The sequence below is a fragment of the Hemitrygon akajei genome, chromosome 23, assembly GCF_048418815.1.
Source record: "Hemitrygon akajei chromosome 23, sHemAka1.3, whole genome shotgun sequence".
Classification (NCBI taxonomy): Eukaryota; Metazoa; Chordata; class Chondrichthyes; order Myliobatiformes; family Dasyatidae; genus Hemitrygon; species Hemitrygon akajei.
Genome location: NC_133146.1, coordinates 33216594 through 33241070, shown reverse-complemented (window position 1 = coordinate 33241070; position 24477 = coordinate 33216594). Strand labels below are relative to the sequence as shown.

Sequence of the window (24477 nt, the reverse complement as noted above, 5' to 3'; positions counted from 1 at the left end):
ATAACCATAATAGAATCAGTGAAAGACTGCACCATCTTGGGCATTCAACCAAAGACAACAAACTGAGCAAATAAATAAATAAAGAAATAATAATAATTAATAAGTAATAAATTACAAGAACATGAGATGAAGAGTCCTTGAAAGTGAGTCCATAGTATGTGTGGGGCAAGTGAGGTTGAGGGAAGTTATCTCCTTTGCTTCAAGAGCCTGATAATTTATTAATTGCTGAACCTGGGTGGTGTGAACGCAAAGACTCTTGTCTCATCTTCCTTATGACAGCAGCAAGAAGGGAGCATGCACTGGGTGGTGATGGTCCCTGATGACGGATGCTGCTTTCCTGAGACAAAGCTCCATGTAGATGTGCTCAATGGTGGGGAGGGCTTTACCCGTGATGGATTGGGTTGTATCCACCACTTCATGTAGAACTTGATGTTCAGGGCCATTAGTGTTTTTATACCAGGCTGTGATGCAGCCAGTCAATATACTCTCCACCACGCATCTATAGAAGTTTGTCAAAGTTTTAGATGTCATGCCAAATCTTTGCAAACTCCTAAGGAAGTAGAGGCGCTGCTGTGCTTTCTTCATAATTGCGCTTATGTGCTGGGCCCAGGACTGGTCCTCCGAAAAGATAGCACTGAGGAATTTAAACTTGCTGACCCTCTCCACCTCTGATCCTCCGATGAGGACTGGCTTTAGGACCTCTGATTTCTTCCTCCTGGACTCAATAATCAGCTCCATGATTTTGCTAATATTGAGTAAGAGGTTGTTGTTATGGCACCGCTTAGCCAGATTTTCAGTCTCCCTCTTTTATGCTGATTCATCACCACCTTTGATTCGGCCTGTGATAGTGGGGTTGCCAGCAAACGTGAATAAGGCATTGGAGATGTGCTTAGCCAGTCTAAAGTGAGTAGAGCAGGGGACTAAGTACACAGGTTTGTAGTTAGATTAATTAGAAGAGTTTGAGTGAAGTAAAGGGAGAACAACTTGGCAATGCCAACTATATGAATACAGGCAAGAGTCTGTGTTGATTACTGTAGTGACACTGGCTCTAGCAGTTGATAATAAGCAATATTTATTGTTCACCTCACAGAATCTACCCACAGAGTTGCCAGGAATCAAACCTCTCACCAAATTAGATCTATCGAAAATAAAAATGCATCAAAGAATGTGGATTAAAATGGCAGAATATTTAATAGACAATAAAACATCTTTACTCACATGCAACCCTACATTATCACAAGACTGTAAAATGATAAGATATAGGAGCAGAATTAGGCCATTTGTCCCATCGAGTCTACTCTGCCACTCCATCATGGCTGATCAATCATCCCATTCTCCTGCCTTCTTCCCATAATCTTTGATGCCCTGAATCATCATGATCCTATCAACCTCTGCCTTAAATATACCCAATGAGTTGAGGTCCACAGCCATCCATGGAAATGAAATCCACAGATTCACCACCCTCTGGTGACTGAATTCTTTTCTCATTTCTGTTCTAAATAGGTATCACTCAATTCTGAGGCTGTGCTCTCTGGTCCTAGAATCCCCCACTCTACATCTGCTATCTAAGCCTTTTAACATCTGATAGGTTTCAATGAGATCCCCCCTCTTTCTTCTAAACTCCAGAGAGTACTGTCCAGAGCCATCAAACATGACTCAAATGTGAACCTTTCATTCCTGGGATGTCTTGTTAACCTCCTCCGGACCCTCTCCAATGCTAACACATCTTTTCTTTAGATAAGTGGCCCAAAACTGCTCACAAAATTCCAAGTGTAATCTGACCAATGCTTTATAAACCCTAATAATTGCATCCTTGCTTTTGTATTCTAGTCTTCTCAACCTGCAAGTTAAACTTTAGGGTACCCTGCATGAGAACTTCCAGATCCCTCTACACCTGTAACTTTTGAAGTTTCTCCCCTTTTAGTAAAGAGTTCATCCCTTTGTTCCTTGTGCCAAAGTGCATGGCCATACACTTCCCTACAGATATTCCATCTGCTACTTCCTTCCCCAATCCGTCTAAATCCTTCTGAATACGCTCTGCTTCCTCAACACTGCCCGCCCCTCCATCTGTTTTCATATCATCCACGAACCTGGCCACAAAGTGAACAATTCCTTCATCCAAATCATTGGCCTACAACGTGAAAAGAAGCAGCCGCAACGCTGACCCTGCAGCAAACCGCTTGTCATTGGCAGCCAATCAGAAAAGGCCTCTTTATTCCCACTATAATCTCGGTTCAGTGTGAAGCTGAGTAACCATTGTCGAACAGCAGGCAGAACTGAACAAAACCAGGCAGAACCAGCCTCCGCCTGCGGTCCCAACGCCCTGACCTTTTCAATTTGGCCCAATATTTAAGTCGGTGCACTTCGAGCAGGTGTAGTTATCAGGGAGGCTGGAGGTTTCCCAGATTTACCACATCTCACAAGGAGTGATCCACTACCTCCAGATCCATTCTCAGTGCACTAGTTATGTACTTTCAGAGGGAAAAATTTACTAGAAACTTTCTTACTTAGAACCTCTGGCTGTTCTTGACCAAGCCTGTTCTCACCTAAGCCAGCTGAGCCAAAGCTGGACCATTCTAACAACTGCCCACTCACACAACGGCTGCTCCACTTATAGCTCCTCTCTTTTTATTGGCTCTGCATGATCGCTGCCTGTGGAAAAGAAGCTGAAAGCTCCCAAACTCTTTTTAAACCTTGCACTGCATCGTTAACAAACAAACTGATTTCAGCCTGCCAAAAAGCTGAAAGCTCCTGAACTCCTTTTAAACCTTGCACTGCATCAACAGCAACAACCTCTTGCCCTGCCATTCCTACTTTGACCTGTCCTGCCATGGTCTTCTTCACACTTAGGCTGATGTCGAACACAAACGTGAATAACTGCACCTCATACTTTCCCTGGGCAGTCTACAACCAGATAGTGTGAACACTAAAATTTCAAAATTCAGATAACCTGCTTTCCCTGTCCTCTACCTTCCCCCTAACCACCAACTCCTTCCAGTCCAATTAGCCCTCTTTTTATCTCCAAACTCTCCTCTGGCCCATCATCCAGTTTTGCTTCCACCACCCCCGCCCCTACACCACTTCTGTCCTCCTATTAGTTACACAGGGTCTCCAACCCTCTCCCACTTCTACCCATCAGCCCTCTCTTACCCGATCCAATAATCACCTTCCTTACTTATTGGAGTCCAGCATGTGCATCTGTGGTACCCCTGCTCAGCACCTTCCAGCCTCTGATTTCCAATTCCACTGCATCCCCTCCCTCACCTGCCCCCCCCCCCCCCGCCCATCATCCTCACTCCATTCAGGTCCACCCACGACCTGCCAGCCCCTGCCTTACCCCTCTCCCCTCATGACTGCCCATCTCAGTTCTGTTGCAGGGTCTTGGCCTGAAATGTCTGAGCCAGTGAGTTACACTCTTTTCCATTTTTAGACAAAGTTTGCTATCATGCCAGATTGTGTTAGATCTTACACCAGTTATTGAAGAAAGATAAGCAACGGAAATAGGGGAAAGGCTATAAATGTCACATGACTTATATAAGAACAACTTGGGTAGTCTATGATACAACATACAGCATACTGTACAATTAAACTTGCACTTATTGCCACAGGTACTGGATGGAAAGTTGTAATCACTCAAGGAAAATGGGATTAGTTTTTCTTGACCATCATCCATTCTTAGAAATGATGGTCCTAAATTGGAATTATATGGAAAATTCAAAAGTGGATCCCTCTGTTACCTCAGTATAACTTCACATAAAATCTAAAAGGTTGAAGTAAATGTTTATATCAGTGTGTTTCAAGAATTCCGATGCAGGAGGTGTAAGTATAATCTTGACACTGTTTGTATGGAGTTTGTACGTTCTCCTCGTAACCTCGTGGGTTTTCACTGGGTGCACCAGCTCCTTCCCACATTCCAAAGAGGTCCACAGACTCTGCTTTCCACTGCACCAATTATGGAATTCCCTCGCCCCCGCCCACAACACTACTGCACTCATTATCTCTCCCCCCTTTCCTTCTGTGCCACAGAGCCCGACTCAGTGCCAGAGACCTGGTTACTGTGACTTCCTCCTGGTAAGTCGTTCCCACCAACCCCAACGGAGTCCAAAGCAGTATACTTATTATTGAGGAGAATGGCCACAGGGGTACTCGGCAATGGCTGCCAATTCCCTTTCACTCTCCTGACAGTCACCCACATACCTGCCTCCTGCAACTTAGGGGTGACTACCTCCCTGTATATCCTATCTGTCACCTCCTCCTTCTCCCTTATAAGCAGAAGGTCATCCAGCTGTATCTCTATTTCCTTAATACAGTCTCCAAGGAGCTGCAATTCAAACTACATTTATTATCAAAGTATGTTAATATTATACAACATCGATATTTGCTTACAGGGAGCCACAAAACAAAGAAACCTCAGAAGAACCCTTCAAAAATAAACTCTAACAATGTGCAGAGAGAGGAAGAGAGAGAGAAAAAAAATCAAATTATGCAAGCAACTGAAGTTTTAAAAAAGACTTGAAACCAGGCATCTCTGCTGCTGGAGCAGGCTACAACCTCAGTTCAGTGCGAAGCTGAGTAACCATTACGGAACAGCAAAACGAACGGAACAAAATGAGGCAAAACCAGCGTTCACCTGTGGACCCAACACCCTGACCTTTTCGATCTGGCTCAGTTCTTAAGTCAATGCACTTGGAGCAGATGTAGTTACCCAGTTTCCTCCCACAATCCAAAGATGTACTAGTTAGTAGGTTAATTGGTCATTGTAAATTGACCCTTGATTAACCCACAGTGCTGGCCGGCACAGCTCAAAGGGCAGGAAGGGCATGTTCTGCACAATAATGCAATAAAAATAAATAATTTAAAATAATTTTCCAGTCACAGTTTGCCAAGAAGGCACAAAAAGTATTGTCTAAAATTATACAGAAAAAATTTAAAAGTATGATCGAGTCAGAGAGATGTTTGAATACATAAAACAACAGTGTACAGAGTACTTGAAGCTACATGATAACCATGATGGACTTGTTAACTTGGCTGTGTTTAGTGGCGACTACATTTTATAGCAAATGTAGTGAAAGTACAATGCTCCACAGAGCTTTGCAAGAAGAACTCTGGTATTTTAAGCATGGATATCAGAGACTTGTGTAATGGTGAGTCTATTCCAGAAGTTAATCAGTAACTGCAGAAGCATCAACACAAGATTCTATGGGATTAAGTCAAGAAGGACACCTTCCTCCAGACTAGAAGTAAATGTGTAAATAGTGTGGACAAAAAAATCATTTTCTTTTCAAAAGGAGGAAAGCTGTGTAGAGTTTGGCTAATATGAATTAAGAAACATCCATGAAAACAGAGTAATTAGAGAGCTGAATAAATCAGTTGCACTTGTTCCCTAATATCAGATTCAGATTTATTCCATATACATCAAAGCATACAGTGAAATGTGTCATTTGTGTTCACCAACACACCCAAATGATGTGCTGGGGGCAGCCCGCAAGTGTCACCACACAATTCAGTGCCAACTCTGCATTCCCACAATGCTCAGCAGAACAACATAACAAAACGACAAAGTAACAAACAACAGCAAAGCAAGCCCCTTTCCTCCCTCCCACACAGTCCTCCAGCCCCAGAACAGGACTCTGGTTTTTCAGTGGATTCGTGGACAATGGGCATCCAACTTCCCCACTGGACTTCAGCCTTGTAGACCCAGGACTTCGACTTCCAGAATTTTGTTCGATGTTCAGTATCAACCCCAAGACTAGCATGCGTCTTTCTATACTCTGCATTCTTATGACTTAGAGAAAGGAATTTGTACACAAGTACGTACTACACTAAAGCCATGATTGTGTTAATAGATTTTCAGGGATGCTAGTTTAACACGTTACCTGTTAGCCAGACAGTGCAACCACGGAATCCTCTACGAGTGCCAACGATTTGGCCTCTCTTGTTTCGACTAACGTGATGGGACTGATACACGACATTGGTGGACTTCTGAATGTCCTGTGAAAAGACCAAGTATTATTTCAACACACATACAAAATGCTGGAGGAACACAGCAAGTCAGAGAGCATCTAAGGAAGTGACTAGAAAGTCAATGTTTTGGGCAGAGGGTGCCTCATGCTGATGGTGAACACAGCAGAACAGTGTGTACTGAGCTTAATTTTCCAGTGATACCCAGCAACAAGGGGAAATCACAAGAAGAATTAGAGAAAAGAATGGAGATAAAAGAATGCAAAGGCCAGAAGCAGCAATAAAATACTGAAGGGTCTTGACTCAAAATGCCACCCATCTCTTTGATGGGCTCCTGTCATAGTTTGTTTGATGTTACAAAAAATAACATTTGCCACGCATGAAAGAAAGACGAAGAAGACGGAGGAGGAGGAAGAGAAGGAGAAGTTGGCTAGCTATCCCCTTAAGCCTACCCCATCATTCAATCTGATCTTCCCCAGTCTTCAATTCCTTTTCAGTGCCAGTTCCCCAGAACTCTGGATTCAGTTTAAAAAAACTCTTTTTTTAAATACCCCAAGTGGTCCAGACTCCACAACTAGGATGGACAGTGCCAGAGATGAAGTTCCTGTGCGCCTCAGTTTTAAATGGCTATCCCCTTTATACGCATGTCCCTTCACCCGATTATGATAGCATCAATCCCATCATGCCCATTTGGGATCTTAACTGTTTCAATAAAACCACCCCTCATTCTTCTAAATTGCAAAGAATGAAGAGCTAACAGGTTGCTATGCATGTTGAGTGCTGAATATGCCAGTGATGTCTCTACTTCATTATTTGTGCTTCTCGTTGCTCAGTACTGCTTTACTGGGCAGGAAAGGGAGCAGGTAATCAGCTGGCATTGGTTGATGTAAAATCATTGATGCGGCACTCGTAGGAATACAGGAGCAACAGGCCTAGCTCAGCCAAATATGTTTTTATCCTTTCCTCCTGCCCAACACACACCACTCGTCATTGAGGGATCAGCAGTGGGAAGGGTGGGCGGTTTCAAGTTTCCTGTGTGTCAACATCTCCGTAGATCTATTCCGAGCCCAACATATTGATGTAATTATGAAGAAGGCACACCAGCAGCTATATTTCATTGGCAATTTGAGGATATTTTGTATGTCATCAAATTGTACTGTGCAGAGCATTCTAACTGGTTATATCACTGTCTAGTATGGAGGGACCAATGTACAAGATCAGAAAAAGCAGCAGAGGGTTTTAACCTTAGCCAACTCCATCATGATCCTTCTCCAGCATTGAGGACATCTTCTAAAGGTGATGTCTCAAAACGGTGGCATCTATCACTGAGGACTATCACAACCCAGCACATGCCCTCTTCTTATTGGTACCATCAGGGAGGAGGTACAGGAGTTTGAAGATCTGTACTCAATACTTGAGGAACAGCTTCTTCCCCTCCACCATCATTTCTGAATGTTACTAATTTTTCTCACTTTCTTACCCCACATATAATAATTTATAGTCTACTTCATATGTTGCACTGTACTGCTGCCACAAACGAATATATTTCATGACATATGTCAGTTTAATAAACCCGATTCTGATTGATCTTTGATTTGCAGTCACTCTGTATGTCGTCAATGGTGATCTGAAGTACTCCGTATGTTATAGATGGGGATGGGTGTTGGAGTCACTAATATTAACATAGCAATGGCATTTCCTCAGAATGCGTTGCAGCAAAAGCCATTTCTGCCTGTGGGCAAAGACCAGATTTGGGAACATTGTTTGATGAGATTCAGAAGATATGAATTTTTTTCATTGAAACCAAGAAATAATAGAAGGTATAGTACGACATACACAGCAGGTATCGCTCTTTGTTTTACATGATTCACTTGTAATGCCCTGGTTAAGGTTTCTACTGATATGCTGTGAGGCATTTTTACCTCAGCAGCTTTCTGCAAATGCAATGTGCTCTGTTAGTAAGCTTCATAGATTAGTGTTTTGGCTTCAGTTAAAGATAAGGAGCCATTTTGTCCAATTTAGGAATGTTGGGTTAGCCATTCAGGCTTGTCATGGTAGCATTTTGCCCAGTGGGATGCTATGGATGATTTGAGAGAGCTGGGCGGGATCGGATTTCTGAAGTACAGTAGTCTGGTTTAGGGTTCTTTGGCAGGAGGTGCGGAGAGAAGAGCACAAGGGGAGATGCTGGGAGGGTCCCACCTGAAGGGAAGACCCTCTTGTAAGAAGTGCTTTGTGCAGCCGAATCATTTAGAGGAAGTGCCAATACTCCTGAGTTAGCCTGTTTGTTCGAAATAGTCTTCGAGGAAAGTTTGAACTTTGGCCGGTGTCCTCCACACACAACGTAGGTTTAGCACATGAGTAATCAATGCGATACACCCAACTACTACAGAAACGAGCTCCAACGCTTATGTACACATTTAGACTGGTTTAACTGTAATAGGCCCTTTTCTTTCACTTTTCTTTTTCTGTTAACTGCTTGCTAAGTTGAAGTATTGGTAGACATATTTACTTGGTAAATTTATGCCGGTGTACGATCCCTATTTTTCTTGTGAATGATAACTTTGCATGGGGCAGTGTTTACACAGCACTCACTAAAATCGATGTTCTTTAAACGGAACATCCCAACTTTCTTGTTTGGTTGAACCCAGATCATAATGACCCTAGATGTGAGTTGCTTATGGAAGATGACCTTCTCACCGCTGAGTCACGAGGCTGTAGCAGAGTTAGCTGACGAGCCAAGTTTGTATACGAACCCCAGTGAGAGGGTTACACACTATAAACAAAACAAATGGGCAATTAATGAAACCGTGTTTGAAAAGGATATGCTGGGAAATGAATAATGTAGGATTTTTGTTTTCTTGAACTTACATGCTACAAGTTTAACAAAAAGCAAATGCAGTTCATTAAAACCCTTTCACATTTATTAAACTTTTGCCTTGTCCCTGGCACAAAAGGACTGGATTATTGCCAATCGGTTGAGAAGAGTGAAAGTCACAATGTAAAAAAACCTCCAACCACTTTTATTGTTTCTTATTTAGCCGCATTTGCCATGTGATTCTAGACTGGAAAGCAATTGATGTGCATGCTGGATTAGACAATAGACAATAGACAGTAGACAGTAGATGCAGGAGTTGGCCATTCGGCCCTTCTAGCCAGCACCGCCATTCACTGTGATCATGGCTGATCATACACAATCAGTACCCCGTTCCTGCCCTCTTTCCATATCCCTTGACCCCGCTATCTATAAGAGCTCTATCTAACTCTCTCTTGAATGCATCCAGAGACTTGGCCTCCACTGCCTTATGGGGCAGAGCATTCCACATATCCACCACTCTCTGAGTGAAAAAGTTTTTCCGCATATCTGTTCTAAATGGTCTACCCCTTATTCTTAAACTGTGGCCTCTAGTTCTGGACTCACCCATCAGTGGGAACATGCTTCCTGCCTCCAGTGTGTCCAATCCCTTAATAATCTTATATGTTTCAATCAGATCCCCTCATCCTTCTAAATTCCAGTGTATACAAGCCCAGTCGCTCCAATCTTTCAACATATGACAGTCCTGCCATTCCGGGAATTAACCTTGTGAACCTACGCTGCACTCCCTCAATTGCAAGAATGTCCTTCCTCAAATTTGGAGACCAAAACTGCACACAATACTCCAGGTGTGGTCTCACCAGGGCCCTGTACAGCTGCAGAAGGACCTCTTTACTCCTATACTCAATTCCTCTTGTTATAAAAGCCAGCATGCCATTAGCTTTCTTCACTGCCTGCTGTACCTGCATGCTTGCTTTCATTGACTGATGTAGAAGAACACCTCGATCTCGTTGTACTTCCCCTTTTCCTAACTTGACTCCATTTACATAGTAATCTGCCTTCCTGTTCTTGCCACCGAAGTGGATAACCTCACATTTATCCACATTAATCTGCATCTGCCATACATTTGCCCACTCACCCAACCTGTCCAAGTCACCCTGCATTCTCATAACATCCTCCTGACATTTCACACTGCCACCCAGCTTTGTGTCATCAGCAAATTTGCTAATGTTACTTTTAATCCCTTCATCCAAATCATTAATGTATATTGTAAACAGCTGCGGTCCCAGCACCGAACCTTGCGGTACCCCACTGGTCACAGCCTGCCATTCCAAAAGGGACCCGTTAATCACTACTCTTTGTTTCCTGTCAGCCAGCCAATTTTCAATCCATGTCAGTACTCTGCCCCCAATACCATGTGCCCTAATTTTGCCCACTAATCTCCTATGTGGGACTTTATCAAAAGCTTTCTGGAAGTCCAGGTACACTACATCCACTGGCTCTCACTTGTCCATTTTCATAGTTACATCCTCAAGAGAATCCAGAAGATTAGTCAAGCATGATTTTCCCTTCATAAATCCTTGCTGACTCGGACTGATCCTTCTACTGCTATCCAAATGTGTCGTATTTTCCTCTTTTATAATTGACTCCAGCATCTTTCCCACCACTGACATCAGGCTAACCGTTCTATAATTCCCTGTTTTCTCCCTCCTTCCTTTCTTGAAAAGTGGAACAACATTAGCCACCCTCCAATCAGCAGGAACTGTTCCTGAATCTACAGAACATTGGAAAATGATTACCAATGCGTCCACGATTTCTAGAGCCACCTCTTTAAGTACCCTGGGATGCAGACCATCAGGTCCCAGGGACTTATCAGCCTTCAGACTCAACAGTGTATCCAACACTGTTTCTTGCCTAATATAAATTTCCTTCAGTTCATCTTTTACCCTAGTTCCTTTGGCCACTATTACATCTGGGAGATTGTTTGTGTCTTCCCTAGTGAAGACAGATCCAAAGTACCTGTTCAACTCATCTGCCATTTCCTTGTTCCCCATAAGCTTTGTTATGGCCCACTATGAGGCAGGGGCCAGCTGGTGGCGTAGTGGCATTAGCGCTGGACTTTGGGGCGACAGGTCCCGAGTTCGAATCCAGCCGGCTCCCTTGCACGCTTTCCATCCGTGCTGGGTTGAGCGTCGAGCTAGCAATTTGACCTCGTAAAAGAAAAGGAGATGCAAAAGAAATGCCACATTATGAGCACCCTGATACAGTGCACCAGGAGTTAAGGGCAAAGGAAGCTTCATTTATCAGTCTAATAAACATAAGAGTCTAATAACATAATAAACATAAAGCTCCAGACAGATATAAAACTTCCCACATGAACAAAGGACCCTGCAGGGAAACCGATGCTGAGGAACCATTTTGTCAAGACTTTGTCAAGATATTCAATATTCCTAGTTATTTATGAAACAATCCTTCAGTATCACTGACATAGATTTCCATTGTTTTTTTTTATCTACACTGAATCTTAGCTATTGCAACAGTGGTTTCCAGTGCAACAGGTAAAGCCCTCTTTCCAGCCTGTTGCTTTCTAAAATCAAGCCACAATATTAACATTCAAAACTCAAAGAGAATTTATAATTATAATATCTCACCATATATAACCCTGAGATTTATTTTCTGACAGGCATTCGCACTAACTACAAGAAACACAATAGAATCAATGAAAGACTGCACCCAACAGGATAAACAACCAGTGTGCAAAAGACAACAAACTGTGCAAATACCAAAAGAAATAAATAATAATAATAATAAATAAGCAATAAATAATGAGAACATGAGATGAAGTGTCCTTGAAAGAGTGTTCATAGTTTGTGGGAAATGTGCAGTGACGTTATTCCCACTGGTTCAAGAGCCTGATGGTTGAGGGGTGATAACCGTTCCTGAACCTGGTAGTGCGGGTTCTCAGGCTCCTGGACCTTCTTTCTGATGGCAGCTGTGAGAAGAGAGCATCATCACCTTGGTGGTGTGGATCCATGATGATGGATGCTGCTTTTCTGCGGCAGTTTTTCACGTAGGTGTGCTCAGTGGTGTGGAGGGCTTCACCCGTGATGGACTTAGCTGAACCCACTACTTTTTGTAGGGTTTTCCTTTCAAGGGAATTGGTGTTTTCATACCAGGCCATGATGCAGCCAGTCTATATACTCTCCACCACACATCAATTGAGGTTTGTCAAAGTTTTAGATGATGTGCTGAACCTTTGCCTCCAATGCAGTACTCTACTGTAAATTGGGGTAGTCTGAGACAGGGAAGATGGCTTTGAAAACAAGCACTATCTCTGACTCTATCTCATTCCTCCACATTTCACTGTAGCCTGTTCTCTCTCCTATGTCCATCAGCCATCCCCTTCACCCATCCAGTGGTAATTTACAGCCACCAATTACCCTACCCACCTACAACCTATGAGGGAGGAACCTGGAACTCTCAGAGGAATACTTTCAGGTAACATAAGCCTACACAGTCAGGATCCTCAACTCCCCCAACTCTGGCCTTTTAATAGCCTGAGTTTTCTGATTCATTATTGTGACCATAGACTAGCTACCCACTCTGCCTCTGGAGTTCCATCTTCAAAGCTCAACTCCTCTCCAATTCTCTCTCAAAATCTACTTCTTTAACCCAGATTCTGACTGCCATAATATCTCCTTATGTTTCTGGACAATGCTCCAGCTGAGAGGAGTGCCAAGCCACATGTGAAAATACACAAGAAAAGGTGTTTTTATTTTGTTATTGCCCCTGTAAAAGTAATTTGGGATGTTGACAGAGGGAGAGAGAACAGGGTGAATGTGGAGGTTGGAGAGTGGGATTCAGTAAAAGGAAGAGACAGAGGGGTGTGGAGAGAGGGAGAATGGGGGAAATGAGAAGAGGGATGGGGCTATCAAGGAAGGGGCAGGAGAGTGAAGTGTGAAGGAGAGTGGACGAGGAATGCCTAAAAAAGGAATGGATGAAGGGGAAGGGGATCCATGAGAAGGTGATCCATGAGAGGGAGTTCTGTGGATGAGAACTTGCATTTTTGTCCGATGGGATACGGGGCCTGAGTACAAACAGGCATCTGAGTAGATAGCCATGAATGCGAGTGTATTAAGTCGACATGGCAGAGCTAAATTTCCAGCTTTCTGGCCTCCTTGCTCTTGCGCTGAAGTCTCAGTAGGCTAGGACCATCTGGTATCTGATATCTGGCAAACAGCAGCACAATTCCCACCCTCCTCAAGTTAAAGGAATGCACACACACACAACCAACTTCCACTCTGAAGCATGCCAATGGGCTGTCTAAGAATAATTCTGTGAAAGCTGTTGAATAAATGCAATTTGTTGCTGAAGCAGTGTGGCAGTAGTTACTGCTATGTTATTAGTTTGTGAATGACTATTTTGCTTGCTGCTTTTTTTTTCAGAATCATTCAGCCTGTGGTCCACATACCAAATAATTGAATGCATATCTTGCTACAGCAGTCCACAGCTGTGAACAGCCTTCTGCTGGGAAACAGCACCAAACATGAATGAAACAGCAGAAAACAGAGGTGAGCGAGACGATTCAAATCTTTGAATAAGCACTAGGGACTTGGTGCCTTTATAATTTCTTCAGAAATACAAGAAGGCACAGCTGCATCATTCAACAAACAAGCTTTCGAAGCTGGGAACAAACTAATTATGTTCATTCATGAGTCCTAAGCAACTTAAAAAGGCTTTAACAACAATTCTGTGAATGGAGGTGGTTATTAACATTGTTAAGGAAGTTTAATTTTACACTGCGCTGATGTCTTCTAAAACTCGAAAACGCATTTTGATTTTGGAATGCATCTTGTTAATTTGACTATTGTAGGATTTAGGTCAAACCCAAAAGCTATAAATTGAGCTTTATTAATGACATGAAACTGCAGCCAACCCAGATTATTATACATGGTTAAAATAAATACAGTTGTGTCTGTCCCTGACCCTATTGCTTTTAGGCAACAGGCTGCAATACTACTTCCAAGGAATGTAGTTCAGAAGTTACATTAAACTAGAATGAATCATACTATTTGGACAACATTTTAGCAAAATGTTAACCCCCCAGGGCTGTGGCTGAGCCCGATGCCGTACACTCTGCTCGCACAGGACAGCACGGTCAAACACCCGAGTAATCACATTGTCAAGTTCATCAATGACTCGTCACTGGTGAGTCTCATCACCGACAATGATGAGAAGGCCTACGGGGAGGAGGTGGAAGAGCTCGAGGAGCCCTGCCAGGCAAAAGAAACCTCTTTCTTAATATCAACAAGACAAAGGAAATTGTTATCGAAATCTCGCACCACTCGCCTCTCTTTATGTCGGCGGCACAGCGGTGGAAACTGCTGGGAGCGCACATCTCACACAGCCTTTCATGGTCCCAGAGTACACTCTACACAATCAGGAAAGCTCATTAAAGTGTTTTGTAACGACAAAATATAAAATTAATTGAAATAAAAACAAGGGAGCCTAGGAGGTGCATACCCAGTTGCAATTTTACTTTTAGCAAGGTGCACACGTATGAAAAAGTGGGTGATAACGTATGCCATTCACATACTTTTACTTAGAACCTGTAATGAGTTATGTGTACAACTAAGAATGCTTAATCAAATAATATACATACAAAATTACCCAAATATTACTGAAGTATTAACACTCCTCCCTGCTTAGCTATAATCTCCCTCAATGCAGAATGCATCTCAACGATATACACAGTATACTATCGAAGCAGAAAGCCCTTAACTCCGAGTGGAGTCGTCGGGATGTCGTTGTAACGGCGTTTTTTTAGCAGGCTTTCTTGTTTTTATGAGGCTGAGTTGCTAGCTCGACGCTCAACCCGGCGCGGATGGAAAGCGTGCAAGGGAGCCGGCTGGATTCGAACTCGGGAGCCTTCGCTCTGAAGTTTGGAGCTGATGCCACTACGCCACCAGCCAGCTAGTATACTATATAATACAACTACTATATAGACATCTACAGCATAGTAAATTTGAAATTGTTCCATTCAGGCTGAAAGATTTAATCACTGAGGAGGATTTCTTAATCTGGTGGGATAACATCTTTCATGGCAAGGAATGTTCACACTGCTTGGCAGGTGCGACTTGTGGCTGTAAAACAATTTCAGGCTCTGTGGCCTCCTCCAAGGTGGTTGTAAGGAAGTGATTCTGACAGCCCTGAGTACCTTTCTTCTTGATGTGGTGACACTCCCAACAGTGCATGGGAAGATGCTCAGTCGGTCCTCCAACACTTTAGCTCTCAGCTTAGATAGTGCATTTTGCAACCCCACATAAAACAACCTCTGTCAGGGGGAGTTACATCCTGGCTCTGGTAAAAACGGGGGAACTGGAGTTTCTGCTGCTCAGTCCAGCCATTGAGGGTTGCCATGTGGAAATGAGAATCTGTGGTCTTTACTGGTTTCCATTTGGATCATCCCTACCATAATAGGGTGACTTTCAATTTGCATTAGGGAGAATACATCAAGAGGAGTGTAAATTTAGTGATTTTTCAGGTACTTCCTTTTCCAAGGGTAAACGGGACAATGATTAGTTGTCCTCTTGAACCTTGAAACTGTGTCCTCTAACAAACTGAGCCCATCTCTGCATTCATGCTGCTGCCTTTAGTGGAAGGCTCTTCTGTGAATTGAAAATGGACATTAATAGTTGATGATCAGTAACTATGGTAAACTCTCTCCCATACAACTACTGGTTAAAACATTGTACACCCAAACCAGATTCAAGGCATCTTTATCAATCTGTGCATAATTTTTCTCTGCAGCAGTAAGGGACCGTGATACAAAGACAACCGGGCGTTCACTTCCATCGCTCATAGCATGTCGCATGACTACACTGCTACCATAAGACGAGGAGTCAAGGCAAGTTTCACTGGATGATGTGGATCATAATGTGTGAGTACAGTGTCTGACATCATCACTTCCTTTACCTTTAGGAAAGCCATGTCATATTGCTTTGTCCACTGACATTTCTTCCCGATCTGTAGTAATAAATTCTAGGGATGGAGCAAAGTCGCCTGTTCTAGTAACTGATAAATCCTAAGTAGGACCACAACTGCTGCTTGACTTTTCTTAGCAGACTTGTTTAATTATTGTGCATCACTGGTGTGACCACAGTAAGTGATGCTTGATTTACAGAATTCACCTTTGTTGCATCATGCTCTGCGCCCAAATTGTTTAGTCTTTTTAACACTGGCTTCAGATTCTGGAGATGTTCCTTGTCATCCTCACCAGTAACAATGATGTCATCCAGGTAACTCTGAGTGTCTGGGCAGCCTTGCAGCACCTGGTCCATAGCTTTCTGACAGAGTGCAGGTGCAGATGCTACTCCAAAGCTAAGCCTATTATAGTGATAAATTCCTTTGTGAGTGTTTATGGTGAGAAACACTTTGGACCCTTCTTCCATCTCCATCTGTAGGTAGGCTTCAGCTAAGTCCATTTGCTGAAGTGATTTCCTTCAGAAAGGTTTGCAAACATTTCCTCTATCTTAAGCAGCGGGTATTAATTTTCTTTCGGTACTGGGTTGATGGTGACCTTGAAATCACCACAGATCCTGACAGACTCATTCTTCTTAGCTACTGAAAACACGTGTTGCCCATAAGCTCCACTCAACCTTTGAAAGAACTCCTTCAGCTTTCATGCAGTCTAGCTCACTGACTACTTCATCACGGATGGTATAAGGAACAAGATGGGCTTTGTAAAACTTGAGTGAGGCATTTTAATTTAACAATATTTTACCCTTGATATGTTTAAATTCTCCAATGCCATCCTTGAACACTGCTGTGGCATATCCAGTACATTTCTTAATTCACTTTCAGTTGACTGTATTGCAGGAGATGTGGCATGCAAATGGTGGATGGATTTCCAATCAAATTGTAGTTATTTCAGCCAGTCATGGCCCCACAATGCTGGCCCTCCTGCTTTATCACACACAAGCCCAATGTGACTTGTTGGTTGTTGCATTTCACTGTTATGAATGTCATTTCCACAAGAGTTATCGTTTCTCCAGTATAAGTTCTTCATTTGATATCTGCAGATTTCAGTTCAATATGTTTGAAATGCCATTCAAACTCATTTTGTGAAATGACTGAAACAGCTGAGCCAGTGCCCAATTCCATTTTAATTAGTTTTCTGGTCCTTTCTGGTGTAGGCCATATTGCTACTTGTCTCTTGTTAATTTTCACATTGTAAATCTCAAGGCTACTCATTCCTGTGTCACTCTCATTATTATCAGATTGTTCATAAACAGCATGCAGATTAATGCTCTTTTTGAAACTGCAGAAGAGTTTTATCATTTTCTCTTCCCTGGGCAGTCCCTGTGATGCTGTGGGGGTGGTATGGTAGCATTGTGGTTAGCACAGCACTTTACACTACCAGCAACCTGGATTCAATTCCCTCCACTGCCTGTAAGGAGTATCTTGGGAGAACAATGAGGGGAATGAACATCATAATTAAAACAAAACAAAATGGATTAAAATAGGGTGGAGTGATATGCACATTGGGAAGCAGAAATGAAGGAATTACCAGGGATGTTGATCATTCATCATGACCACATTCGTATTTGTTTCACCATGCCAAACAACTTCTCAGATTACTGGGTGGCTCTGAGTTGGACTAGCAGAATTTATGCAAAGGGTAAGATTAATAGGAGAATGGAGGAATTGAAGGATGGTCAAGTATAAAAGGCAGGAGTGATTCAATAGCAAAACGAGTGATGACTCTACGTGAAAAGATGTGATGATGGGATTAGCCTATTGATGCCCAGATGAAGAGACTCAGCCCAGAATATGACCTGTCCATTTCGTTCCACAGATGCTGGAGTTCCACCAGCAGCTTTATTATTGCTCCAGATTACAGCATTTGCAGTCTCTTGGGTCTCTATCAAAGACATTCTCTTTCGTTCACTGTTCCCCTCTCTCCTTTCTCCATTCCTTGAGCAGGCTTTGGGCATAACTGGGTATATTTAAAATGGAGGCTAATAGGTTCTTGATTGGTAAGGGTGTCAAAGGTAGGACCAGGCAGGTAGGGCAGACAAGGGAGTGATATTGAGAGGGATAATAAATCAGCCAGAATGGAATGGCAGAGCAGATTCGATGTGCCAAATGGTCCTCTGTCTTGTGTCTTATGGTCTTAATTGCTTGTTCTGACTTGAAGTGTTTATGCTGTTTCTCTCTCCACAGACCTTTTTGTTCTTCTGAGTATTTCAAATATTTTCAGTTTAGTATTCTTACATGAAATAAAAGATTGCTGACTAAGTTTCCATACTCCTTTTCGAGCATGTTGCAAGCATAGCTACAGGACTGGCTTTCATTCAATTCACCATCAATTGTTACTTTTGGAAATAAAAAAAATGAGAAAGGAGCAGTAAAAAAGGAATGATGGAGGAATATAAGATTTTGTAGAAATTATTGAGACACCAGAAAAACAAATAGAAGAAAAAATGAACTTCCTCCCCAATAAAAAAAAATGAAGTTGTCATAAAGCTCATTTCATTGCCTCAGAAGTTTACATACAGCCTGTAGACAGGCAGTGCATATAAAAGCACCCAGGGCCATGGATCCGTTTTTTGGGTTGTAATGAGGAAACGTTTCTTCACGCTGTGTATATTCTTTGGAATTCTCTGTCTCAGAGGGCTGCAGATGCTCTTTCAGTAAGCACTGGGACTGATGTGAGATATGGAGATTAAGAGAATCAAGGGCCTTGGCAGGAAAATTAAGCCAATATTAGATCTTACTTATCATTTTGTTGAAAAGCAGAACCATGTTCAGAGGTCCAATTCAAGTTCAATATGAACAAAATGACACACACAAATTGCGAGAAGAACTGAGCAGAGCAGGCAGCGTACGTGGAAAGGAATAAACAGTCAACATTTTGGGCCAAGACTCTTTATTTTGATAAAGAGTCTCAGCCCAAAGCATCAACAGCTTATTCCTCACCATAGTAGCTGCCTGACCTGCTGTGTTCCTCCTGCATCTTGTGTGCATTACTCTGGATTTCCAGCAACTGCAGAACCTCCTGTGTTTATGAACAAGTTGATGTTTTTTTTTCCTTTTTAGTTAGAATTAAGAATAGAATGGAATGTATGAACTTCACTGTTGTTTATAATTGTTTATCTTTATGTTGATAATTCCTCTCTCATTTCACGAGCACTAAACCACTCAGTCGTACAACCAGAGTCTCTTGCAAAACAGACTGCAGGTTTTATTATCTGCTACCAGGAGGAGTTTGAGCCCAGCAATCAGGATAACACTGACAATCTGGGCCTTTCATATAGGGACAGCTTTCTCTGTGGTCAAAGTGTAAAAACAGCAGAACAAAATTGCCAATAAAAGAAATTGAATAATTAACTTCCACTTGTAAAGAGAAGAATCAAAGTGTGGAAGTATACTCCACTTTCCAGCAAGAGAGAAAGCAGAAGGAATTACTTCATTAACAGTGCTTGTTGGCAGAGCAGGCTGCCATAGCTTTTGACACCATGACTTGCCAAGTCAGTGAAACAGTAAGGCAGTGTTCGAAAGACTTCTTTCTAACTGCTCATGGCAGACACTCTCATGCTTCACTGTAAACCAATGCTATGCCGACTGAATACTTCCACTGTTTGCCACGTATGTCCAGCAGATTATGCCATCTCACTTTACTCAAACACTGTGAGGTGTTGTGCAAATCTACTGCCAGAGGTACGAAAGAGTGTCTGTATTCATAGTTTTGGAGTGTTTGCTTCTACCTACCCCATTTCTCCCACCCTCTAAATCCAAACATGCCTGTAGTTGTCGTCACCCCACCAAGCTATGACCTCCCATTTGCACTGGTCTTTTTGAATCTTCCTCTTCTACACTCTTTGACCACAGACTCACATCTCCCCCAATTGTTCTAATCAATTCCAGTCTCACCTTACCATTGAAGCACCTCCCCAAGCAGCTTTCTTCCAGCAGACCCCACAACTCTGATCACTTTTCCAATCTTTCCATCCACCTACTCCATTCACAGCCTATAGCTGGGTGCCAGATGTTTATCGACCCCACAATCAGCCAGACCCTGATGTTAAATATGACAGGAAATCCCTTCTCTTGATTTTCTCAAATCAGCTGTACTTGTCCTAGTTTATACTCCCTGAAATTCTCCATATCTGCTCCATCACTACCTTCAAGCCAATATCAGAGTCCATTACATTAATAAACCAAAAATATTAATAAATCAGAAACCTTTTGTTAGAAAGTTGAGATTTAAGGTAGTTCTCCAAGGAACAAGGGCTCCAGTTTTAAATCTATAAAATGGTAACTATAACAGGATCAATGAAAGATCAATTAGAGCATAGAAGATAACAAACTGTGCAAATGCAAATATAAATAAATAGCAATAAATAAGTAGAACAGGAAATAACATGATTAAGAATCCTTAAAGTGAGATCATTGGTTGTGGGAACATCTCAATAGATGAGTGTAGTTATCCCCTTTTGTTCAAGAGCCTGATGGTTGAGGGTATATAAAGTCTTGTTAGATTATTTATGGTTTTTATTGCATTTCAACCTTGGTTGAATTTTCTTGAGTTTTGTGTTCTCAGCATGTGATCTTACTTGATCAAATGGTCTTGCTTTGTTTTCAGTTTACTAATAGATGCTTTTTAATCATTCAGAAAATACCTTCACTTACGTAATTGTGCCTTTGTTGGCCACTTTTCAGTGCAAATGATTGCTCTGCTACTTTAGAAAATAGAAACCTCTGGTGGTTTGTAACTGGATCACGAAAAGAACATTGTCAGTCATGTACTGTTCTCTGCAAAACTGTGTTTATGCATATATGACAACAATATATGTTGTTACATCCATTAAAGATTCACCTGAAAGATAACATTTTCAACAATGCAGTATTTACTCAGTACTCCCTTGTAGAGATGATAATATTTCATTTCAAGCTTCAAAGTTCGGAGCAATTCATTATCAAAGGACATACGTATATCTCACCATATATAACCCTAAGATTCATTTTCTTGCAGGCATTCATTCACAAGAATAGAGAAATACAACAGAATCGATTAAAAACTACGCACAAAGACTGATCAACAATGTGCAGAAGAAAACAAACTGCTACAAATAATAAAAAAGTAAATAAACAATACTGAGAACAGGAGTTGTAGAGTCCTTGAAAACGAGCCCATATATTGTGGGATCAGTTCAGAGGTGAGGTGAGCGAAATGATCCAAGCTGGTTCAGGATTTATTTGCCAAATGCCAAAAGTTCAAAAATAACGAAAGTTTATAACCCAAGTTTAGTTTGCACTTCAACCATGTTACACCATATTAATGCAGAGGGGCACTGTATGAAGAAATTCATATTAATTTAGAAGAATGTATATAAAGCATACAAAGCAATGTTTGCAGCTTGGCTATATCAATAAGTGGAATATATAATGGTGAATCAGGCCATCCGGCTCAGCCACTCTCTGTTGGTGTTCTAGTAATAGTTGACGTATGAGTTCAGTCCCTAATTTATTGGCACGGACTCTGTCATATCCACTTATGCTGGAAGGAAACTAGGCAGCTTAATCTACAATAATCTACTGCCAGATGTAAATAATAAGAGCAGCACATTAGCACCTTCTTTGAGTTATTAACATTACATTTGAAAATAAGTGGCTTGCTCATTAGGTTTTCATCCTGGTGAAGTGGAACTCATGTTGAATCCAGACCACTGGTGCTGTCTGTGGGAAATTGCACATTCTCCCTATGCTCACGTGGGTCTTCTCTGGGTGCTCCAGGTTCTTCCTAAAGATGCGTGCATTTCTTCATGAATTGGCTGCTGCAAATTTCCCCCAGGGTGAAGGTGAGTGGTATATCTGGGGGGTGCTTGGCTTGTTTCTATGTAGTTAGAGTTTTACCCAGTGATGTGAGGATCACTGCGGCATCTAAAAACAGATCCAGCCTCAGGCATCATTGCAATAGGGAGAAAGTCATTGGGAAGTCCTGACCCACAACGATGGCACTGGTGAAGCACAGCGACAACTTGCTGGCAGCAAAAGCAACTATTAATTACTTTATTAATAACACAGTTTCCTCAAAAACGATCACTGCGATCAATAGCCTGTAACTTCTCCTTTGGACGCCTGTATGACCTGGCACTTTTGCAATGTGATCTTAAGTCTTGAAGGTGCAGGACGATCGCTGTATAGCGAGTATGGGCTGAATCGAGGCGGCGGGGCCTGGGCCTGAGAGTGGGGAGTAAGCGCTTGTTTGCTGGAACAGACTTGGAGGCAATTTGAAGCAGCAGAACTGAGGCATGAAAGAATCCAGGTGGCAGGGCAGCAGCCTGAGAGCAAAGAACAAGCGAGGTTTGACCGGTTTAAGTGGTAGGCCGAATTGGAAAGGTTAGGTATGGTCCATATTGAGGCGGCGTGTCCCAGACCCGAGAACATATCAAAGCAGCAAGGTCTGCGGGCGAGGAATGACCTGAGGTTTGGCTGATTTAAATGCCAGGCAAGATTGAAAAAGTCAAGGTGCTGGGGCCGGAGACGAGGAGCTCACTGCTCCGCAAGGTTTACTCATCTCTGCACTGAACTGAGGCTGTGGCCTGCAGCTGACCGGCTCCTGGACTGGCTGTGACTCGATTCGTGGTTTGGACTCACTTTAATGAATCCTGCTTCTGAATGTCACTTGCTTAAATGCTATTGTTTGCACGATTCATTTTTTTCTGCCCATTGTATGTTTGATGGCCTTTTTTTAAAATGGGTTTCTTGGTTTTGTGGCTGCCTGTAAGGAGATGAACCTCAGGGTTGTATATAGGATATATATTTTGATGATAAATGCAATTTGAACTTTGAATTGGAGTGTTCAAATATATATGACATTAATAAACGTGGCTTTGGATTATTTACAAAACATTTCAGGGAGTATCCTAATTAGTAGACCTTTACTAACATTGTAGCCACATAAAGACTGTGGCTACAAGAGCAGAACAAAGTTATAGAGTCATGGAGCACTGCAGCACAGAAGCAGCCCTTCGGCCCATCTAGTCCATGCTGAGCTGTTATTCTACCTAGTCCCATTGACCCACACCTGGACAATAGCCTCCATCCCCACGTACTCATCCAGACTTCTCTTGGGTGTTGAAAATGAACCCACATCCACCAGTTCATCTGGCGGCTTGTTGATCACTTGCACCACCCTCCGAGTGGTGAAGCGCCCTCTCAGGTTCCCTTAGATATTCCACCTTTCACCCATAACCAATGATTTCTAGTTCTACTAATCCAAGACAATCTGCAGATGCTGGAAATCCAAAGCAACACACACAAAATGCTGGAGGAACTTAGCCGACCAGGGAAAATTCGAGTTATGACAAAGGGTCCCAGCCCAAAACGTCGACTGTTTACTGTTTTCCATCGATGCTGCCTAGCCTGCTGAGTTCCTCCAGCATTTTGTGTGTGTTACCTTTAGTTCTAGCTTCACCTAACCTCAGTGGAAAAAGCCTGCTTGCATTAACCCCGTCTCATCAAATTTCCCCTCATTCTCCTACAATCCAGGGAATAAAGTCCTAATCTATTCAACCTTTTTCTATAACTCAGATCCTCGTCCCATCGACATCCCTGTATATTTTTCCTGTACTCTTTCAATCTTATTGATAACTTTCCTGTGGATAGATGACCAAACCTGCAGACAGTAAATCCCAATAATCATCATGCACTGTAACCTTCTTCCTTTGACACAAAACCAGGTGCATGTCCAGCCTTCAGTAAACAATTTTTTTTAAATAATTAAAGGAATTTCTTCATGACTCCTTCGAACATTGGGAAATTGTAGGAAATTACAAAATACTGAGTTTAGTTCAATAGTAGCATACTCAGTTCTGAATCATAGTTCTAAACTCACACGAACTGCAAATCAAAGGCTAATCCTTCAGTAATGTAATGCATTACCTAATTAATCAGATGTGTTTATTTGTAATTCAGTTCGTTTTCCTAGTTCTCCCAATCAATTTGGTGTAAAGACCGCATTGTACTGATGTACAAATTAATTCTCAACGAACTTCCCCTTTCAGTAAACAGCACCTGAAACAGGAAGTAGCTTATCCTTGAGCTTTTTCCTGTATTTCTGTATCTTCTGAGTTATGCAATATAACTGGAATCAAGTTCTGATGTACTTTTAGAAAGACGGAAGTTTGAAGTTCTTGATGCTTTTGCTAAGTTTTCTTTCAGCTTTGATGCAACACCCTTACACGTAATTTTCTCATTTTCTAAATGTCAACATAGAAACATAGAAAATAGGCGCAGGAGTAGGCCATTCGGCCCTTCGAGCCTGCACTGCCATTCAGTATGATCATGGCTGATCATTCAACTCAGAACCCTGTACCTGCTTTCTCTCCATACCCCCTGATCCCTTTAGCCACAAGGGCCATATCTAACTTCCTCTTAAATATAGCCAATGAACCGGCCTCAACTCTTTCCTGTGGCAGAGAATTCCACAGATTCTCCACTCTCTGTGTGAAGAAGTTTTTCCTCATCTCAGTCCTAAAAGGCTTCCCCTTTATCCTTAAATGAAGTTCCCCAGTAACAGCTTCTGAATGAAAATGTTAGTAACTGTTTAATCCTTGTTGTACTGCCACAGTCTTGTTTTTGCATGCTCTCTCCGCCTATCTATTTCACCTTATATCAGGAAAGGTAATTTGTCATAA

General features: G+C 42.2%; 1 protein-coding gene across 1 annotated transcript in view; it reads right to left on the bottom strand.

Annotated features, from left to right (window-relative positions):
• LOC140715316 (bifunctional 3'-phosphoadenosine 5'-phosphosulfate synthase 2-like) overlaps nt 1–24477 on the bottom strand; it is an 86547-nt gene that overhangs the window by 54539 nt on the left and 7531 nt on the right. The window contains exon 2 of the mRNA XM_073027353.1: nt 5877–5991. Coding sequence (XP_072883454.1) covers nt 5877–5991 — 115 coding nt within the window. The remainder of the gene's footprint in view (nt 1–5876; nt 5992–24477) is intronic.